At 43.4% G+C, this 20,407-nt stretch overlaps 1 protein-coding gene across 6 annotated transcripts in view; it reads left to right on the forward strand.

The window, feature by feature from the left end:
* The window catches only part of USP32 (ubiquitin specific peptidase 32), a 206,466-nt gene that overhangs the window by 101,038 nt on the left and 85,021 nt on the right, over positions 1–20,407 (forward strand). For all 6 annotated transcript variants that reach the window (XM_087925228.1, XM_087925232.1, XM_087925236.1 and 3 more), the window contains exon 5: positions 2,172–2,331. In XM_087925228.1, coding sequence (XP_087781354.1) covers positions 2,172–2,331 — 160 coding nt within the window. The remainder of the gene's footprint in view (positions 1–2,171; positions 2,332–20,407) is intronic.

The following is a 20,407-nucleotide window of genomic DNA, read 5'->3' on the forward strand; positions in this document are numbered from 1 at the left end:
TAGTTTAAGATTCTATTGCAATTAATAGGCAGGCGTATAAATGCAGAGGGCTCTTGGACTTCCTGCCTACAGGTAGCCCTCAATTTACAATCATTCATTTAGTGACCGTTTGAAGTTACAACAGCACTGGAAAAAGTGACTTATGACCATTGTTCACACTTATGACCATTGCAGCATCTCCACGGTCACATGATCAAAATCCAGACACTTGGCAACTAGCTCACCTTTATGATGGTTGCAGTGTCCCGGGTTCATGTGATCCCCTTTTGCGACCTTCTGACAAGCAAAGTCAATGGAAAAGCCGGATTCAGTTAACAACTGTGTGACTAACTTAACCACCACAGTGATTCACTCAACAACTGTGGCAAGAAAGCTTGTAAAACTCACTTAACAAAACTCACTTAACAACTGTCTCAGCAACCAATATTTTTGCTTTGATTGTGGTCATAAATCAAGAACTACCCATATTTCTTTCTTGTCTCCTGGCTTGCAATTCCTTTAATATCTGCTGCAAAAAAAGAGTCAGAAAATCAAGTCAGTCATCTGAGACCAATCCACTTTACCATCAAGAATTATGGCTGTGAGGTGTAGGCCCACCTGTTACCTGTACATTGCCTTGTTTTGTTTTTAATGGCTGACAGCTATTAGGGAGAGAAATGGGAGGTTGAAAGATAGATGGATGGATGGATGGATAGATAGATAGATAGATAGATAGATAGATAGATAGATAGATAGATAGATTAGATGATTGATTGATAGATGATTGGTACAGAGATAGATGATAGATAGATATAGATTAGTTGATTGATGACTAGTAGAGATAGATCATAGATAGATAGATAGATAGATAGATAGATAGATAGATAGATAGATAGATTAGATGATTGATAGATAGATGATTGGTACAGAGATAGATGATAGATAGATATAGATTAGTTGATTGATGACTAGTAGAGATAGATCATAGATAGATAGATAGATAGATAGATAGATTAGATGATTGATTGATAGATGATTGGTACAGAGATAGATGATAGATAGATATAGATTAGTTGATTGATGACTAGTAGAGATAGATCATAGATAGATAGATAGATAGATAGATAGATAGATAGATAGATAGATATGATTGATTGATAGATGATTGGTAAAGAGATATAGATTAGATGATTGATTGATAGATGATTGGTACAGAGATAGATGATAGATATAGATTAGTTGATTGATGATTGGTAGAGATAGATAGATAGATAGATAGATAGATAGATAGATTATGATTGATTGATAGATGATTGGTAAAGAGATATAGATTAGATGATTGATTGATAGATGATTGGTACAGAGATAGATGATAGATAGATATAGATTAGTTGATTGATCATTGGTAGAGATAGATGATAGATAGATAGATTATAGATAGGATAGATAGATAGATAGATAGATAGATAGATAGATAGATAGATAGACAGATAATGATGGTAAATAGATAGACGGGTGGGTGGGTGGGTAGATGGATGGGTGATGATAGTAGATAGAAAGGTGGGTGCACGGGTGCTGATAGATGAAAGTTGTTCATGAATCTTACCTTTATTTTAAGAAAATGCAGATACAGGAGTAGCTAGGACATATCTCTGGCTGTTTGCTCCAGAGTTATACGTAAGTAGTGAGTCTACCTATAGGGGAGGGGTTGACCAATTAGGGGCATCATTCACAAAAAGGTTTGGTTTCAATGATTTTTATAACCCAACTCATGTCATGTTGTGAGCTTTTCAGCTTCTATTCTTAGCTGTCATTCAACAACCCTGTGAGGTGGATTGTACTGAGGGAGACTGACAGGCCCAAGATCACCTAGCGAGCTTTCATGTTTAAGGCGGGACTAGAATTCCCAGTCTCCTGGTGATTGGCCCAAAGTCACTGAGCTGGCTTCCGTGCCTGAGGAGGAACTAGAACTCACAGCTTCCTGGTTTCTAGGCCAGCATATTATCCACTAGATCAAACTGGCCCTCCCCTGCCTAAGGATGATATCTATTATGTCCCATATATCTGGAGGATACCCTGGCCTGAGTAAGACTGTTTTATCTTCCGTCCATAGCTCTAATTTGACTAAAAAAACCCAAATGGAACCAAGCTTCACAATTCACGTCTCCCTTTCCCCTTTGCTTTTATTGTAGGGCGAAAAAGTAAACTATGAAAAATTCAGATCCTGGCTGTTGCAGAACAAAGAAGCGTTCACATTTTCCCGCTGGCTCCTCTCCGGAGGCGTGTATGTCACGCTCACAGATGACAGTGACACTCCCACCTTCTATCAGACTCTGGCTGGAGTCACACACTGTAAGTAGCTATCTTGTGTAAGAACTGATGGCTTTGGTTTTTTTTTTTTTTGGACCACTGAGCCAAACAAGCCTCAATTAATGAATGTGCGGTTCCTCTTTGAGATTGTTCAAGGATCAGCCTTCTTGGGGACAAAAATGGATGCTTTCTCTGTGGTTATTCTGCCCTGTTCCCTAGGACCTTTTGTGCTTGTCTGCCTGTAAAGCAGGGGTCCCCAACCACCGGTCCCAGGACCGGTACCGGTCCGTGGAACAATTTCTACTGCGCCGCCGGTTTGCTGGGCGCTGCCATCTTGTTTGATGAGAAAGTGCTTCCGGGTGAGCTTTTCCGGGTAGAAAGCGGCGTTTGGGTCCTGAAGGAATCCTCGCACCTTAGTTTCATTGAAGGGTGGGGGCGGCTTCGAACAAAACTAAGGCGAGAGGATTCTTTCAGCAGGCATGGCAAGGCGAGCCGAGTGACCGTCCCGAAGCCGTCCCGAAACGAAGCCCATCGACAAAGGTACAAAGGAGGAGTTGAAGGTGGCGGGGAGAAGCGGGGGATGGCTGGCTGGCCAGTCGCTCGGCTCGCCTTGCCATGCATGCTGATGCCGGTACCGGGCCACGGATGATTTTGTGATGCCGGTACCGGGCCGCGGCACAAAAAAGGTTGGGGACCACTGCTGTAAAGCATGTGCCTTTAACATTCTGGAGTTATAGGTTTAGCTCAGTGGTGGGAGTCAATTTTTTTTAGTACCAGTTCTGTGGGTGTGGCTTGGTGGATGTGGCTTAGCTTGGTGGGCGTGCCTTGGTGGGCGTGGCAGGGGAAGGTTACTGCAAAATCCCCCTTCCCTCCCCACCCCACTAACCTGCTTTCCAGCTCCGTTCTCCTGTGCAGGGCAACCAAAGAAGACCCAGCCAATCAGCTGGGACTCAATGGGAGGCGGAGAATAGAGCGGGTCGGTGGGGCCAGTCAGAGATGGGATTTGCTAGTTCTCCGTACTACTCAAAATTCCCACTCCCGGTTCTCCAGAACTGGTCAAAGCCAGTTGAATACCACCTCTGGTTTCGCTACATGTGCAACTAGCTATGATCAAGAAGCAATGAATGGAAGCTAATGGAGAAAAGAACCAGCCTAGAAATCAGAAGAAAATTCCTGAGATTTGGAACAATTTATCAGTGGAACAGCTTCCCCGCCAGTAGTAGTGAGTGTGCCATCACTGAGGCTTTCAAGAAGAGATAGAGAGCCATTTGTCTGAAATGAATATAGGGCAGGGGGTCCCCAACATCTGGGCCACAATCCACTACCAGGCCGTGGCTTATTTGGAATTGGACTGTGTGAGTCAGCTGGCCAAAAGCACGTGCGGCTCAATTTGTGTGAGCGGCTTGCCGAGTTGTGTGCATGTGTGTCGGCCCACCACCCCTGCAAGGGCTCTGCGTGCGCACCAGCCCCACACTGCTCGTGAGGCCCAGTTCCCCTCTCGCCCCTCAGTTGGACTGCCAAGGCACAGATGTCAAGGACTCCTGGGATGAGGATCTCCAGCCTGAGCTGGGGGTTGGACTAGAAGACCTCCAAGGTCCCCTTCCAACTCTTATTATTCTGTAAGTCTGTAACTTGTTCATAATACCTCGGTTTGGTGGAAGAAAAGGCATTGATTTCCTATGGCCTTTTGGAGTCGTGATTTGTGCTGCACCACAGCTGTGGTTTTGAAGCAAGGGGCCCATCACAACTTGCGAACCGAATGTGGTTGTGAATCCACGTTGGATTGTCACCCCCGTGTCCTTGCTTTTTTTCTCTGCAGCATTTCCTCGCTGTGATCAATGATAGTGGGTGGCATCCTTGGGTGCTCAGCAGGTAGAATTATTCATTCATGTCTTTTGTTTATATCCTGTTTGCCTACGAGGGCCCCAAGCGAATGTATTTGATTTCTCTCTTTTCTTTCACCAATGCACCAACCTGGGTATGGTCGGGCAAGAATTAATTAAGGAACTAATCGTGCCAGTAGAGGCTGTCCTTAACTTACGGCTGTTTGTTTTGTGACCCTTCAAAGTGACAGTGACATTGAAAAAAAGGGGCTGGTTTTCAAAAACAGACTGACTGGTTGATATAAGGGACGATATAACATTTCCTGCCATGAGCAGGGAGGTTGGAATAGAAGACCTCTAAGGTCCCTTCCAGCCCTACGTCCCAAAGATGCTTTTTCAAGAGGCAACTGGACTTTCTAGTTTTTCTCTGGAGATGTTTTGCTGTCTCATCCAAGAAGCTTCTTCAGCTCTTGACTTGGACGGTGAGGAAAGGAATTCAGATCCTGTCAGAGCTGAAGAAGCTTCTTGGGTGAGAAAGCGAAAGGTCTTCAAAGAAAAAAACAAGAAAATCTGGTTGCCTCTTGAAAAAAAGGCACCTTTGGGACAATCATGATCTGGATGAGTGAGAATCTCCCGAGACTTCCGGCTCCAAGATCCTATATTCTGTGTTTTACGTTGACCACCCCAGCCCAGCAAACAAAGAAATGATTAAAACACCCCCTCCCTCAAATATTGTTCCCCTCCCTCTTTGTGATTGGTGGAAAGCTGTTAAGGGACTGCCGTTTAGTGTATTGCCTCTTTCTTTTTCACAGCCTCAAAAGTCAAGCTTCCGGGGTTAGGTGCTTATCTGCCTGCAAATTGGAGGCTTAAGACAGCATTAAGAAGCCATGGGCCCTCCATTCCTTATCCTGTTTGTGTGGTGCTTATCTCTATTATTGTACTCCTGATTTCCCTCAGGGGGGAGGATGATAAAAATGTCGCTTTGCTCCACCTGGCACTCGAAACTGCACTGGAACAGAAAATTGGAATAATCCGAGATATCGGGGGATAGGGAGCATGAAATTAATCAAGCTAGTCCGAAGCAGGAAATCACACGAGTGCAAACCTAGTAACGGGATTCCCAGAGGAGGCCAGGAAAAGAACTGTTAGGACACAACATCTGCCAGGTGTGCAACAGATTTAAGAGAATCCTCCCAACCCTGGAAAAATGGGCTGTGGAAAATTTGGGTTAGTGTTAGTTTTTTGGGGTTTTCTCATTTCCTGTTGATGGAAAACCTGCAGTTGTTCGAAACACACAGTGAAGTACATCTGTTAAAACAAGCTCCTCTAGAATTGAAAACAATTAACCCCTTGTAATAGAATACAATAGAATTCTTTTATTGGCCAAGCGTGGTTGGACACCCAAAGAATTTGTCTTGGTGCAAATGCTCTCAGTGCACATAAAAGAAAAGAGACATTCGTCAAGAATCATCAGGTACAACACTTAATGATAGTCACAGGGTACAATAAGCAATCAAGTCACACTAGGAAATAGTAAAAATCGTAAGGATACAAGCGACAAGGTTACAGTCCTACAGTCACAAGTGGGAGGGGATGGGTGATAAGGAGTGATGAGAAGGTTAACAGTAATAGTAGTGCAGACTTTGTAATAGTTGAACAGTGTTGAGGGAATTATTTGTTTAGCAGTGGGATGGCGTTGGGGAAAAAACTGTCCTTGTGTCTTATTGTTCTGGTGTGCAGGGCTCTGTAGTGTCGTTTTGAGGGTAGGAGTTGAAACAGTTTATGTCCGGGATGTGAGGGGTCAGTAAATATTTTCACAGGCCTCTTTTTGACCTGTGCAATGTACAGGTCCTCGATTGAAGGCAGGTTGGTAGTAATAATTTAAACAATACACCAAAAGAAGAACGGAGGTAGATGCAGGGCATTTTGTATTGACTCATCAGTACCTACTTTACAGACTTACAGAATAATAGACTTGGAAGGGACCTTAGAGGTCTTCTAGTCCAACCCCCAGCTCAGGCAGGAGACTCTATACCAGGAGTCCTCAACGTTTGCGCCTTGGCCGTCCAGCTGAGGGGTGAGAGGGGATGAGTGGTGGGCTGGTGTGCACACAGAGCCCTTGCGCGAATGGTGGGCCGACACACATGGGTGCTTTGGTTTTGGTATAAACACACTTTAAGAAACAATATTAAGAAACAATATTTTTGGTTTCTTAATGTCTGTTAAGTGAACCTGGTTCCCCATTGAGTTTGCCTAACAGAAGGTCACAAAAGGCGTTCAGTTAAGACAGGTAGTCCTCGACTTACAACCACAACTGACCCTCAACATTTCCACTGTTAAGCAAGACAGTTGTTCAGGGAGACTTGCCCCTTTTTAAGACCTTTCGTGCCACCGTTGTTAAGTGAACCGTTGCAGTTAAGTTAGTATCACGGTTGTTAAATGAATGTCAACTCATAAAACATTTTGTATACACGTTTTATAGTTGTCAACAGAAAGAAGGGGGGTGTTTCAAAGAGACACTACTGTTAAGGCAGCAGTGTGGAATCGAAAGTACATTCCATTCATATTTTCTTCAGAGACTGATTAGATGGCTGAAGCTTCTGCTGGGCAAAAATCTAATTAGAGAGCATGATTGATTACTCTGGGCTATGGACGTGTTTCGTTGGATGATACACCCAGAGGGATGGGGAGCGGGGGGGGCGGAATCAGGATCAAGGGTAACAGTGAATTATGTATCTCAGAGTTGGCTACGCCCAAATGTTAACTTCTAATAAATTCTTTTTAGTTTTGGGAGTGTGGCTCAAGGCTCATGATTTAATTGGAGTAACTGCCGGAATCCTGACAGTGGATTTGGCTTCTCCGTGGATTTTGCTTGTCAGAAGGTTGCAAAAGGTGATCACGTGACCCTATGAACTGCAACCTTTTTTCCCCCAAAATAAGACCTAGCATGTTTTACTTGTGCCTCTAATATAAGCCCTATCCCCAAAATAAGCCCCACTTAAGAGCCTGCACAGCCAGCTAGCCGCATTTCATTCGGTTGCTCATGGTGCCACGACCACGAGGTGATGTGGTAACATAAGTCACTTTTTCCATTGCTGTTGTAACTTTGAATGGCCACTAAACGAACTACTGTAAGTCAAGGATTACCCGTAGAGTGGCAACCAAGGGGCACCACGGACCTTTTTCTAGAAACATTTCGGAGGATGTGATTTAGAATTATAGGGATGTTTCAACTGACCTTCCGTCCAATATTTTTCTTTTAAAATGTTTTGTTTCCTTTTTTATTCTTTGAACCATCTCTGACCTTCACTTGCTGCCCCCGTTATCTGGGAATGATGTCTGTTGCAGCTGGAGAGCACCGGATTTGGGAAGGCTGCTTTAAATTATAGGTGGGGACTTAGCTTGTGCTTATGATAGTTGATAAGTCTAAAATAATGCAGCCTTCCCAGATGGCATTTTAGCTGCGGCTTTCGCTGCTTCCCTGCTGCTTTGTGCGCTGCGCCTCTTTGAATAATATTGGTAAAGGCATGAAAAATAGCCTTGATTAAAACTAGGGGGAAGGAGTTTGATTTGATTGCAGAGGCTGTGGGGGAGGCCCAGCGAAGACAGAAAGCGTTTATGGTTGAAGCTCCAGTGGCTGTATTTAAATCTACTTAATGAGCCGAGATATGGAGGACACTCACTGAAAATAAATATAGGAGCTTGCGCTTGTAAATAACATTCATGTTGGAAGGCAGGCGACTTTAATTAGGTCCCTCCCTGGCCCAAAATTACAAAGAGGGATTTTGAAAAAGTCACAGCGAGTTGCCCGTGTTTGCTACTTTTAATCAAATTTTGTTCCGTTGCATTTCCTCTGTAAGTATTCTTCCAGCCACAGTTAGAGGCAATGCAGGGAGTCCTTGAGTTACAACCACAATGGAGCCCAACATTGATGTTGGTAAGTGAAAGATTCGTTAACTTTGTTTTGCCCCATTGTACGGCTTTTCTTGCCACAGGTGTTAAGTGAATCGTTGCATTTGTTAAGTTAGTAACATGGTTGTTAAATGAATTCCCCATTGGCTTTGCTGGTCAGAAGGTCACAAAAAGGGATCGAATGATCCCGGGGTGCTGGAACCATCATAAATACAAGTAAGTTGCCAAGCCTCTGAATCTTGATCATGTGACCCTGGATTCTGCAATGGTTGTAAGTGTGAAAAATGGTTGTAAGTCACTTTTTTCAGTGCTGTTGTAATTTTGAAGGGTCTTTAAAAGAATATTTTATAAGTCAAGGACTGACTAAAATTCATCTCTTTGATCTTGGAGCAGCTTTCAGTACTTTCAGCTCTCTGGACTGGTTTGGAAGGTTAGCGGTTAGGTTAAAGTGGTTTGCCAGTTCTCTTCCTTCTTTTGAGGTCAGTCCCAGGTGTGTCAACTGGGATGATTTATGACAGGCACAGTGTCCCGGGGTCATGTGATGTGATCCTCTTTTGCGACCTTCTGACAAAAAAGTCACTGGGGAGGCCAGATTCACTTTAACAACCTTGCTACGAATTTAACAACTGCTGACTTTCACTTAAGAATTGAATGAATTGGCGTCCTTCAGTCTCAAGAGACTATGGCCGTGATGGCGAATCTATCACATGCGTGCCGGAAGTGGCATACAGAGGCACTTCTGCTGGCAGGTGAGAGGTCGCGCGAAAGAGCCTCACTGCGCATGGGTGTGCACGCCACTGCCCGACAGCTGATTGTCGGGTATCTGGCGCGCATGCGTGGAGTGTGGGGGCTGCGCGGGAGACCAGGAATGTTTCCTTCCTGCCTTCCTTACAGGATTAGGCCAGTAACTTCTTCTAACAACCGGTTCTCTGAACTGCTTAGAATGTTAACAACCAGTTCTAGCGAATAGGTGCGAACTGGTAGAATCACATTTGGACTCTTGGCAACTTAGAACACTGGGCCGTATCTAACAAAATGAAATTCAGTGTAGAGAAAAGTAAAGTCCTACATTTAGGCAAGAAAAACCAAAAGTACACATATAGACTGGGTGAAACCAGGCTCAATAGCAGTAACTGTGAGAGGGACCTTGGAGTCTTAGTCGACAATCAGCTAAATAGGAGCCAGCAGAGTGCAGCAGCAGCCAAAAAAGTTAATGCAATTCTAAGTTGCATTAACAGAGGGATACAATCAAGATCAAGGGAGGCACTAATACCACTCTATAAAGCCTTAGTAAGACCACACCTAGAGTACTACATCCAGTTTTGGTCACCACATTATAAGAAAGATGTTGAGACTCGAGAAAAAGTACAGAGAAGAGCAACCAGGATGATTAGCGGACTGGAGGCTAAAACATACAACGAACGGTTGCAGGAACTGGGCTTGGCTAGTCTAGTAAAGAGAAGGACCAAGGGAGACAGGACAGCGGCCTTCCAATATTTGAGGGGCTGCCACAGAGAGGAGGAAGGGGTCAAGCTATTTTCTAAAGCGCCTGTAGGCCAGACAAGGAATAATAGATGGAAACTGAACAAGAAGAGATTTAACCTGGAAATAAGGAGAAACTTACTGACAGGGAGAATAATCAACCAATGGAACAGCTTGCCCTCGGAAGTTGTGGGGGGATCGTGTGTGCACAGGGGGCGCACACATGCGCAGGGTCGTGAGGGGCCCAGCACTCATTGACTTCTGGGTGTTGGCACGCGATTGCACATGCACAATTTTCAGCACGGGAGCCGAAAAAGGTTAGCCACCACTGGACTGTGGGATTGTGCTCTGAAAAGAAGTCCTAAAACAGCATCTGGTGTGGCTAAAAAGGCCAATTCGAGAGTGGCAATCCCTTCCACACTGAGGACAGATACAGTCTGTCCCCTGTCCAGCCCCCGGATTTTGCTGGTTATGGGACGGCCTCTCTGCCTCCGCCTGCCGAACGAGTGTCTCTTCGAATGGAAGATGGTCTTGCTACATCTTTATCCTCCAAGCTGAACGATCAGAGGTCAAGGTTTCCCAGCTGTTGGTGTCCATTCCCAAGGCCAGATAACAGATAATCAGAGTTGGAAGGGACCTTACAGGTCATCTAGTCCAACCCCTGACCCAAGCGGGAGACCCTACACCATTTCTGACAGATGGCAGTCCAGTCTCCTTTTGAAAGTCTCAAGTGATGGCGCTTCCAAAGGCAACGTCTGTTCCACAGGTTGATTGTTCTCCCTGTCAGAAAGTTTCTCCTTATTTCCAGGTTGAATCTATCTCCTTGTTCAGTATCCATCCATTATTTCTTGTCTGGCCTCCAGGTCCTTTAGAAAATAGCTTGACCTCTTCCTCTCAGCCCCTCAAATATTGGAAGACTGCTCTCATGTCTCTCCTGGGCCTTTAGATCCCTCCTGCAGATATCCTTATATCGCAGCTGGGGTCTCCCTCTAGGGCGCTTTCCTTGCACTAATTCTCCCATACAAGAGGTCTTTCGGAATCCACCCATTAGCCATCCTCACGACATGCCCAAGCCAGTTTAGACGTCGCTGTTTCAATAGTGCATCCACGCTAGGAATTCCAGCATGTTCCAAGACTGTGCTGTTTGGAACTTTGTCATGCCAGGGGATGCCAAGAATACGTCGGAGACAGCGCATATGAAAGGTGTGCAGCTTTTTCTCCTGCCGTGCGTAAAGGGTCCAAGACTCGCTGCAGTACACAAGAGTGTGCTCAAGACACAAGCTCTGTAGACCTGAATCTTTGCATGTTCATCAGATTCTTACTAAGCCGTACTCTCTTTGTAAGTGTGGAAAATGTGGCGGCCGCTTTATCAATACGTTTATTCAGCTCAGTGTCTAAAGAGAGGTTGTTGGAGATAAGTTGAGCCAAGGTACACAAAGTCACGGAGGACCTCCAGTTCTTGTGCAGATTGCATTACAGTCTCTTCACTTAACAACAAGGTGGTAACATGGGGCAAAACTCACTTAACAGAGGTGTGGCTCGACAACAGGAACTGGCTGTAAGTCGAGGACTACCTGTATTCCAGGACGCTTTCCGACTCAGCCAAACCCTTCTTACGGGATTTAATCTGATCCTATCCTCTTACCTTCGGGGACAGAGCGTGCCCCTTTAAGACGGACTGATTGCCTGGATCCTTTAATGAGCTGGTTCTTTGAAAAGCGAACAAATGGCAGAGCTAGTTGGGGAGCGGATCCAGACTGCCTGATGGGCCAAGAGAAAGGTGGAGAACTGGACTCGGCTGGGAATCCGTACCCGGTTGAGTGTTGGTGGTACAAGCCGGAGCTGGAAAAAATGTCAGGAATATGGTATGCTGCTACTGTTGCACACCAAAGAGAATTGTGCCCTTAGGTGGGTAGAACGACTGAGCATGAAACGGGAGTGTGGATGAGTGTGAAGGAGAGGGGGAGGTAAAGCAGGAGGGGAGAGTTGAAATGGGAGAGGACCAATCAACTTATCACAGATGGATTGTATGTGAATTGCCTGGAAATGCAAAGTTACCGTATTGTCTCTGAACCAGGAGCAGGTGAAAAAAGGACTGGATGCTCTCTACAGGGTATCTGGGTAATTTTTGAAATGAGGGCATACAGTAATGTCGGACAAGGGAAACAATGGTTAGTTCCAAAGGTATTTTTCCAAAGGCATCTGGGCTTTGTTTTTGCCTGAAGAGGTTTCGCTTCTCATCTAAGAAGCTTCTTCTGTTCGGATTGAATTTTGGGGAACGGAAGGATGACCGCAAGGAATATGTATCCTTCCATTCCCCACCATTCAGTCAGAACGGAAGAAGCTTCTTCGATGAGAAGCAAAACCTCTTCAAGCCAAAACAATTGAAGGTCCAGTCGACTTTTGAAAAAAACACCTTTTGGAAATATTTAGCTGGTTTAAACAACTTTAGTTTGATTTTTGTCACAAGTGCGCATGCATTGATTTATTTTATTGATTTATTCATCACGTTTTGGAAGTGCCCATTTTTTCTCACTGAGGGACTCTGGGTGGTGCATAATGAAATATTAAAACGGAAAAGCAATGTGTAAAAGTTTTAAAAAGAGGCCAGCGGGATTCAAAGCGCTGTTCAGAAGTAATTGAAAGTCAGTTGGGAAGGATTTCAGAGTTAGAGTTAGCGTGGAGAACCAGAAAGGAGGAAAAGGTTTAAATACTTCCCTTTGGAAATCTCTAGCTGAGATGGTGCCATTGGGTGGTTCTGTCATAGGATAGGCAAACATTTTAGGTGCCTTCTCTAAAACATTGTCATCTGATGGAATCAGGAGGTGTGTCATTTCAACTTTGTTACCTTTGAAAGGTTCTCCTTCCCTTACTTTCCTAGAATCCTTCTCTTTGGCCTTCAGAAAAGTAGCAAAAACCTGTTTCCTCATTAGTTTTGGGGCTGGTTCATCAGATTGGGGCATTTTAAATCGATCGCTTAACTTTGCAGGTCGGGTGGAATTTCCTATCTGGATGTCAGTATGATTCCTTGGCTATCTAGTCATGCTTTTGGACTGTAATTGCATTTGCTTTGCTTTGTTTTTAATTCACTGCTTCCATTTTTAATTGGTGAAAACTCATGAAGTGACTTTGGACTTATTTCCCATTCTAACGTACCTCACGGGCCTATTGCTATGGGTATATGATGAAGAGAGATTCTTATGTTGTTGTCTGTTCTGAAGACAAATCCAAGTGAAATACAGATAAATATTGAATAACAGAATAAGAGTTGGAAGGGACCTGAGAGGTCTTCTAGTCCAACCCCCTGCTCAAGCAGGAGAGTTGGATGGACCACTGCAAAGTTAGTTTTAGAACCTGCCGCCGACTGTGTCTTATTTACTTATTTTAACATTTCCCATTTAAGCATCTTCAACTGTGAGGCATTTCAGGGATCTCCCTCTCTCTCTCTCTCCCTCCCTCCCTCCCTCTCGACACACACACACACACACATATATGCATATATACCCTTCTGAAGCAGATAACATATTTTGGCCATAAAAATTAAATCAGTGCAATGGGGAGTTACGACTGTTCAACCAGCGAAGTAAGTAATCCATTTAAAATGCCATGGCCAATAGAAAAAAGCCCAATATATTTTGACTTGATGCTCAAAAGAATGCAGAATTTATGTTACCCCATGTTACACATATCTGCATGAGATATGGCTGAGACGGTGGGCTTCTCAGAAGTAGCCTGTTTTAAAATTAAGGAACGTTATCACCCGCTGGATGAACATTGCAAGAGGCTGGTGAGGATTCCGATCCTTTGAATGAGATCTATTTTATCTTAGAACTACTGAGAACTGGATACAACAGTTACCCTAAAGGAAAATAAATTTAAGATGATAACTCCCATAAAAGAAAGAATAATATATATAGAGAGAGACATAATTTTTTTGCAGTGCCCGGCTTCCTCTCTCTGTATCAACCTAAGGTTTGCAAATCTACATTGAACCAGGAGATTTCTCCAGTCCCTTGCATAAACATGCAAAAATGACAATTTTTTTGTTTGTATATGCATATCAGTAACCACTGGATAACAGGGATTAGATAAATACAGCACTGATAACACGGCAAGAAGAATGTAAAGTGTTCAATGTGGGATTAAATCAAAGCCTCTATTACAAAGGAATCCAGTTTATAAAACTGAGCCCTCGAATGTGTCACTACTCACTTTCAGACAGATCAATCCATATCAAGGACTGTCTCAATATCCGTGCTTCGCTACGAAACTATGTGGTCGGGCGTAGTTTTTTTGGAGGAAAATAAAGGGGGCAAAATTCTGCCTCTGCCTACCAGCATCCATCGGTATTCATCTGGCTAGCGTCCTGTCAGTGTGTGAGAGAGTTGAGGGCTGTTTGGAAAGTGAAACAGTATTTGCTGTGTGAGCAAGAAGGAGATAGCAAGGAACCTGGGCGTGGCTTAGCTCAACTGTTCTATACTAAAGCTGCTTGGTGCTGTGAAACTAAAACTGAAAATGAAACTTCTTTCCTCTGCTGGTGTTTTGCATTTGGAAGAGATTTCTTTTAAGGTGGGGAGGGGGAGTAGAACTCCTTAGCATCAGAGCCTGTTAATAATAATAATATAGGGAATATTAATAGCTCTGATGGTCATTTCGAAAAATCCTTTCTTAGTGAGCCCCTAGAAGCCAAGAGGAATATACGTGCCAAATTTCAAGTTTGTAGGCTTTACGGTTCTGGAGATTTTGTGATGATGCTTGAGTGGTATTTTGCTTTTATATATATGGATAGAAGCATAATAACTACGTTCACGTACTCATTTACATGCAAACTCACTCATATGTATGAATGCATAAAATTTCTCTCCATTCCTTCAGCAAAAAATTAAGAGAATAGGGTAGAGTTTTGGAAATAGTTTGGGGACAGGGAAAATTTGAGAAGGGAAGAGAAAATGGGTTATGAAACTGGTTGATAATGCAGCAGAAAGAAGTCATAAGGAAGGAGAAGAGGAAGGGAAGACAGGGGAAGGAGAAGTGGGGAGAGGAGGGAAAGGATAGGAATCGTATTAAAGGTATAGAATAGGTGGTACTTGGCTCAATAGTAGTAACTGTGAGAGGGTTCTTGGAGACAATCACTTAAGTATAAGCCAGCAGTGTGCGGCAGCAGCCAAAAAAGCCAATACAATCCTTGGCTGCATAAACAAAGGCACGGAATCAAGTTCATGTGAAGTGTTAATCCCACTTTATAAGGCCTTGGTAAGACCATCCTTGGAATATTGCACCCAGTTTTGGCCGCCGTGATATAAAAAAGAGGTTGAGATTCTAGAAAGAGCAATCAAAATGATTAGGGGACTGGAGGATAAAATATACGAAGAACGAACGGTCTCAGGAATTGGGTTTTCCTGAGTTTAAATGAGAAGAAGAACTAGAGGTGACATAATAAGCAATGTTCCCATATTTGAGGGGCTTCCACAAAGAAGATGGGGTCATTCTCCAAAGCACCTGAAGGCAGGACAAGAAGCAACGGATGGAAACTAATCCAGGGGGAGACTCAACCTAGAACCAAGGAGGAATTTCCTGACTGTGAGAACAATTAATCAATGGAACGACTTGACTCCAGAAGTTATGAATGCTTCACGCTGAAGTTTTTAAGAAGAGATTGGACAACCGTTTATTTGTCTGACCTGATATAGGGTCTCCTTCCTGAGCAAGGGGTTAGACTAGAAAACCTCCAAGGTCCCTTCCAACTCTTACTCTGTATTCTATACTGTAAACTGGTATATAAAGAGTTAAAGTTAACCAGGGCAGCAGCTGGGATGAAGGAGAGCAGCTGAGGGAGAGAAGCCTGCAACCATTGGTAGCTCCTGCTTATCCTCTTTCTTTCTTTTTTTAAACAAGAGTCTTGTCTTCCTAGAATCTAGATTTGTGTAAGAAGCTCATCTAATTGCAGGAAAGGGAGTGGGTGGATTCTCGTCTTCATCCGAAATGTTTCCTGCTAAATAAATACATTATTTTTCAACAGTGGTTGGTATTTTCAGAAATCTTATGCGCTGCGATTTCATGAAAATGTGTAAACGATTCTTTTGGTGATAATAATTTTAGTTTGCTAAGGTTCTTAGCTCTCCTCGCCTCACCCCCCTTTACCCCGATTTGAAGCTTTGTCGTCCAGCTGTTAGAACTAGCCAAAAAAAGAACAATGTTTGGGAATGTGAGACCTGTTTAAATCTCAGGAACCCCAGGGGAGCATTGAACCACTTGCAGTAAATTTGTGCGATTTGTTGGCTCTTCACATAAATACTGGATGAATTATTCAAAGTAAGCACCGATGTAGACTTGATTAGTTTGCAAAGATTCTGCAAGCTGAAATGTTTTTTTTTTTCCCTCCTTACTGTAGATTTTGGATTGCCTGGATTCAGAATTTCCTAGACATTAATGGAGTTACCACCTTAAATATTTATAGATAGTCGTTGACTCTTGACCCTAACTGAGCCTGGCAATTACTGACATAAGCCGTAATAGTCATATATTTATTTATTTATTTTATTTTATTTTGTCAAACGATTATAAGATAACAGGTATATGTATAACATAGTTATGAATGCATGAAATGGATACATATAAGAAAAACAAAAAGAAACAATAGCAGATCATTGCACGACCAATCCAATTTTTACAAAAATTTTTGGAAATGCTTATTAAGTAATTTTTTGCTGGTTTTTTTGGATGGTTTTTTTTTTTTGCCAGAAACAGGAAATAAACCCCCGTTTCTGGCAAAAATGTTGTAAATCACAGTCATGTGACCATGGGATGTACCCCAAATGCAGCCATATGACTGTGGGGAGGGTATTGGAAGTTCAAAACTGGTCCTAAATACCTTTTGGACGGTCAGTCATAACTTCAAATGGTCGCAAAACAAACCAGTCATAATCCCAAATGTGCTTTTTTCAAGAGGCACTGGACTTTCTTTGTTTTTTCATCTCATCCAGAAGCTTCTTCAGTTCTGACTGAATGGTGGGGAATGGAAGGATTTATATTCCTTGGAGTCATCTGGTTGTTAGCACTCTCTCTGAGAGTCATTGAGGCCACTTGGAGGTTTATCTGTGTCCTCAGGGTCACCTGAATCAGAGTGCAAATGGGTGTGGGGCCTTTTAGGGACTGCTGAAAGAATTGTGTTGTAGACAGGAGACAAGTGGTGTCGTATCCCTCCCCTTCTGTTGAGAGAAGGCTGCTCAATAAATCCTTCCTTTCCATACCATTCAGTCAGAACTGAAGAAGCTTCTTGGATGAGAAGCAAAACCTCTTCAAGCAAAAACGAAGCCCAGTTGCCTCTTGAAAAAACACCTTTGGGACAACCATGATCTGGATGACTGAGAATCTCATAAGTCAAGGACTGTCTGTATTTTTTATTTGGAAGATTTCCCATTTTAGATCTGAAAAGCACCTAGCCGTCAGTTACCACTGTTGGAAATGACTGCTTGCTTAATTTATAATCAATACTCTGAATATGACAAGCGCTGACGGGCAATTTTGTGCAATCAGCTGAATGTTCTTTTCCACTTAGTTGCAGATTTTTGCCTTGTGGGAACAGCCGATTTCACTTACATGAATTGGAGTTTGATCCAAAAAGCGGAGCTCTTCGGCTGTCATTGTCAGAAAGTGGCAAATATTCACACTTATTAGTAATTCCTCTGAAGACGACAGCTTGACTCCAAGTTGGTTTCTTTGACCTTACTTTTTTGCACTCTGCCTGATAAGAGACAGCGATAAAACCTTATTTTCTTCCCTAAGATTGGGTTATATTAAGATGAATTAAAGTAGCATTAAACAAAACAGCTTTATGCAACAGTGGATGAACGTAGCCCACCACAGCATGCAATCCGTCCTTCGATTTTTTAAAATTTAGTATTTTGAGTTACCATCTCTGGTTGGTACAATCATGCTAATTACTCTATTCTCTTCAGAGATAAACCATCAATCACTATGATTAGTAGATTTCTTTTTTCCCCCACTGAGCCTTTTTCAAGTTCAAGGTGGCTGTTTGCAGAGTTGGAAAGTCAAAACACAACCTGTGTTTCCAGAGCTGGGTTGCTTTATGGATGCCACACATGGATGCTACAACCTCACACCAGGCCAGTCAACCTTGAAATGCATTGTTTCAAAACACAGTTCAAATAAACTCCCTATTCAAGGCTGGAATAAAACTCTAAAACTTTTCACATCCTGTTCTGACCGATGCTAGCAAACGTGGCCTCACCACCGAAAATAGCAAAACACACATCCCATTTCATTGATATCCCTATTGCTTGACAAGCAGAGGTGCTGTTGTTGTCATTCATTCGTGAAGTTGCCAACTCTTCACTGGACCACAGCACACCAGTCCCCCCCATCCTCTTACTGTCTCCCAGACTTTGCCAAAATCCAGGTTCGTTGCATCAATGGACACTACCCATCTCATCCTCTGCCTTCTCCTTCTGCCTTCCATCATTCCCAACATCAGGGTCTTCTCCAATGAGTCCTTTCTTCTCATTTGGCGGCCAAAATATTTGAGCTTCAGCTTCAGGATCTGTCCTTCCCAAAAACAGTCAGGATTTGCAGCACCACAATTTGAACTCAAAACAAAGGGGAAGAGGGGTCTAAAGCCTCCTAAATGTCTTAAAATAGGTGTTGAGGTAATTCCCCATTAGGAGAATGGGTGCATACAGGGAGACATAGTGAGAGAAGTGTTGAATAATACACACACAGCACACAGATACACTGTACAGTAAATGTAGGTTTTTACTTTCAATAGCAAAGTTCAAACACAATCCAAAGTCATTCACAGGTAAGATCAGTCAGTTTTTAGTCCAGGAATAATCCAATAACAAAGTCCAGTATCAAAAACAGTTCAGTAACAGACTTACATCAAATCCAAGAATAACAGTCCGTTTAGGAGGAACGGCAATACTCTCCAACAGAAGGAAACAGAGACTTACTGAGACACACTCTCTTCTGAGACTAAGACTAAAACAACCCAGGTTTCTGGCTCCATCTTATGGCCATTTGAGAAACCACACCCAATTACAGTTTTAGGATTTTCTTAAAGCTACAGTATTAAAATGTTTATCCTGGTTTATATATTTTCAACCCAAATAGCTGTTAGGTGACTTACATTCCTAACAATAGGGAGTGTCAGACTTAAGTCCTGTGGTCTGTATCCAGGGATGGGATTCAAATTTTTTAACAACGGGTTCTGTGGGCGTGGCTGGGTGGTCATGTGACTGGGTGGACATGGCTTGTTGGTCATGTTATTGGCTTGGTGTGGCCAACTCAATATCACTCACATCGAGGCACGCATCTCCTCACCTGGCCTCTTATGACTATGGGGAACAATTGTAAGTGTGAAAAATGGTCATAAGTTACTTTTTTCACTGCCATTGTAACTTTGAATGGTCATCCACACAAGCAAAGTACCAGCAAAGGAGGGGGGAAAAACTCCAGAGAAGTTCCAGAGACAGGAAGTCTAGTTCTGCCAAGAATGTAACAAGGGTTAACGGAGAGGCAGTTTCTGTAAGCAACACCAGAATGTTTCCTTCCTGCCTTCCTTACAGGATTAGCCCAGTAATTTCTTCTAACAACCAGTTCTCTGAACTGCTTAGAATGTTAACAACTGGTTCTAGCAAATAGGTGCGAACTGGTAGATTCCCACCCGTGGCTGTATCTAGCCCATGGAATGCTGGGATCCAGGCTGCAGGGTTGCCCTGGAAGTAGTTAAAGACTGGCCCGCAGTGCCGCTGCCAGCGCAGACCTCCCAAGCTCCATTTTCTCTGGGAGAGGGTTGCAGGAGGCCATTGCAGCCGAAAACAGAGATCGGGAGCCCATTTTCTCTGGCAGAGTGCTTGGGCCACCACAGGCGTCTCTGACATGAGTGACATCAAGCTGGCCACACCCACCCTGGCCAGACACCCACACACACCCCGGCCCCTCAAGGTCAAACACAACCCTGATGCAGCCCTCAATGAAATCGAGTTTGACACTCCTGTCTTAAAGTGTGGTTTCCAAACCGTGGCAACTTTAACATATGTGGACTTCAGTTCCCAGAATTCCCCAACCAACCATCCTGGTCTGGGGAATTCTGAGAGTTGACGTCCACAGTCTTAAAATCGCTAAGGTTAGGAAACCCCGTCTTAAAGGGAAAAGCCAATAAAAGGAAACCCCAAAGCTGATGTATGGAGATGTTGCTAGAGAACTGCTTTAAACCATTCATAAAACCAGAGGAAGACAAGTTGAGCCAGTTTCTTTCTTTCTTTTTTTTAATTGCACCTAATGTGCCACTGACATGCAGGCAACGAGCAGGTATGAAGCGTTGAAGATAGATAGGCCTCAACTTACAACCGTTCATTTACCAACTGTTCGAAGTTACAATGGCACTGAAAAAAGTGACTTATAACTCTTGCAGCATCCCCATAGTCACGGGATCGAAATTCCGGAGCTTAGAAAATAGCATGTACAATATTTACGATGAGTGTAGCATCTTGAGATCCTGGGATTGTCGCTTGCAACCTTCCCAGGGAGTTTCTGACAAGCAACGTCAATAGAGGAAACTAGGTTTGCTTAACGACTGCCTGATTCGCTGAATTGCAGTGATTCACTTAACAACCGTAGCAAAAATGGTTGTGAAATGGGGTGTGACTCCCCTAACAGCCGCCTCGCTTAGCGAATGAAATTTTGGACTCAATTGTGGTCCTAAGTCAAAGACTTCCTGTGGTCAATCACCAAGGTAACCCACTGAGATTATTGGCTGAGCTTGTTTTTCAGCTGAAGCTCCATTAGTCCAAGGGCAAAGATGGATGTTATGACATTAGGAAGGTCCCCCCCCGAAGGACTCTCAAGCATTTAAAAAGGAACAAAAATTAAAGATGTCTGGA

Source organism: Pseudonaja textilis, chromosome 1, assembly GCF_049901715.1.
Source record: "Pseudonaja textilis isolate UNSWEBS1 chromosome 1, rPseTex1.2, whole genome shotgun sequence".
In the NCBI taxonomy this organism is placed as follows: domain Eukaryota; kingdom Metazoa; phylum Chordata; class Lepidosauria; order Squamata; family Elapidae; genus Pseudonaja; species Pseudonaja textilis.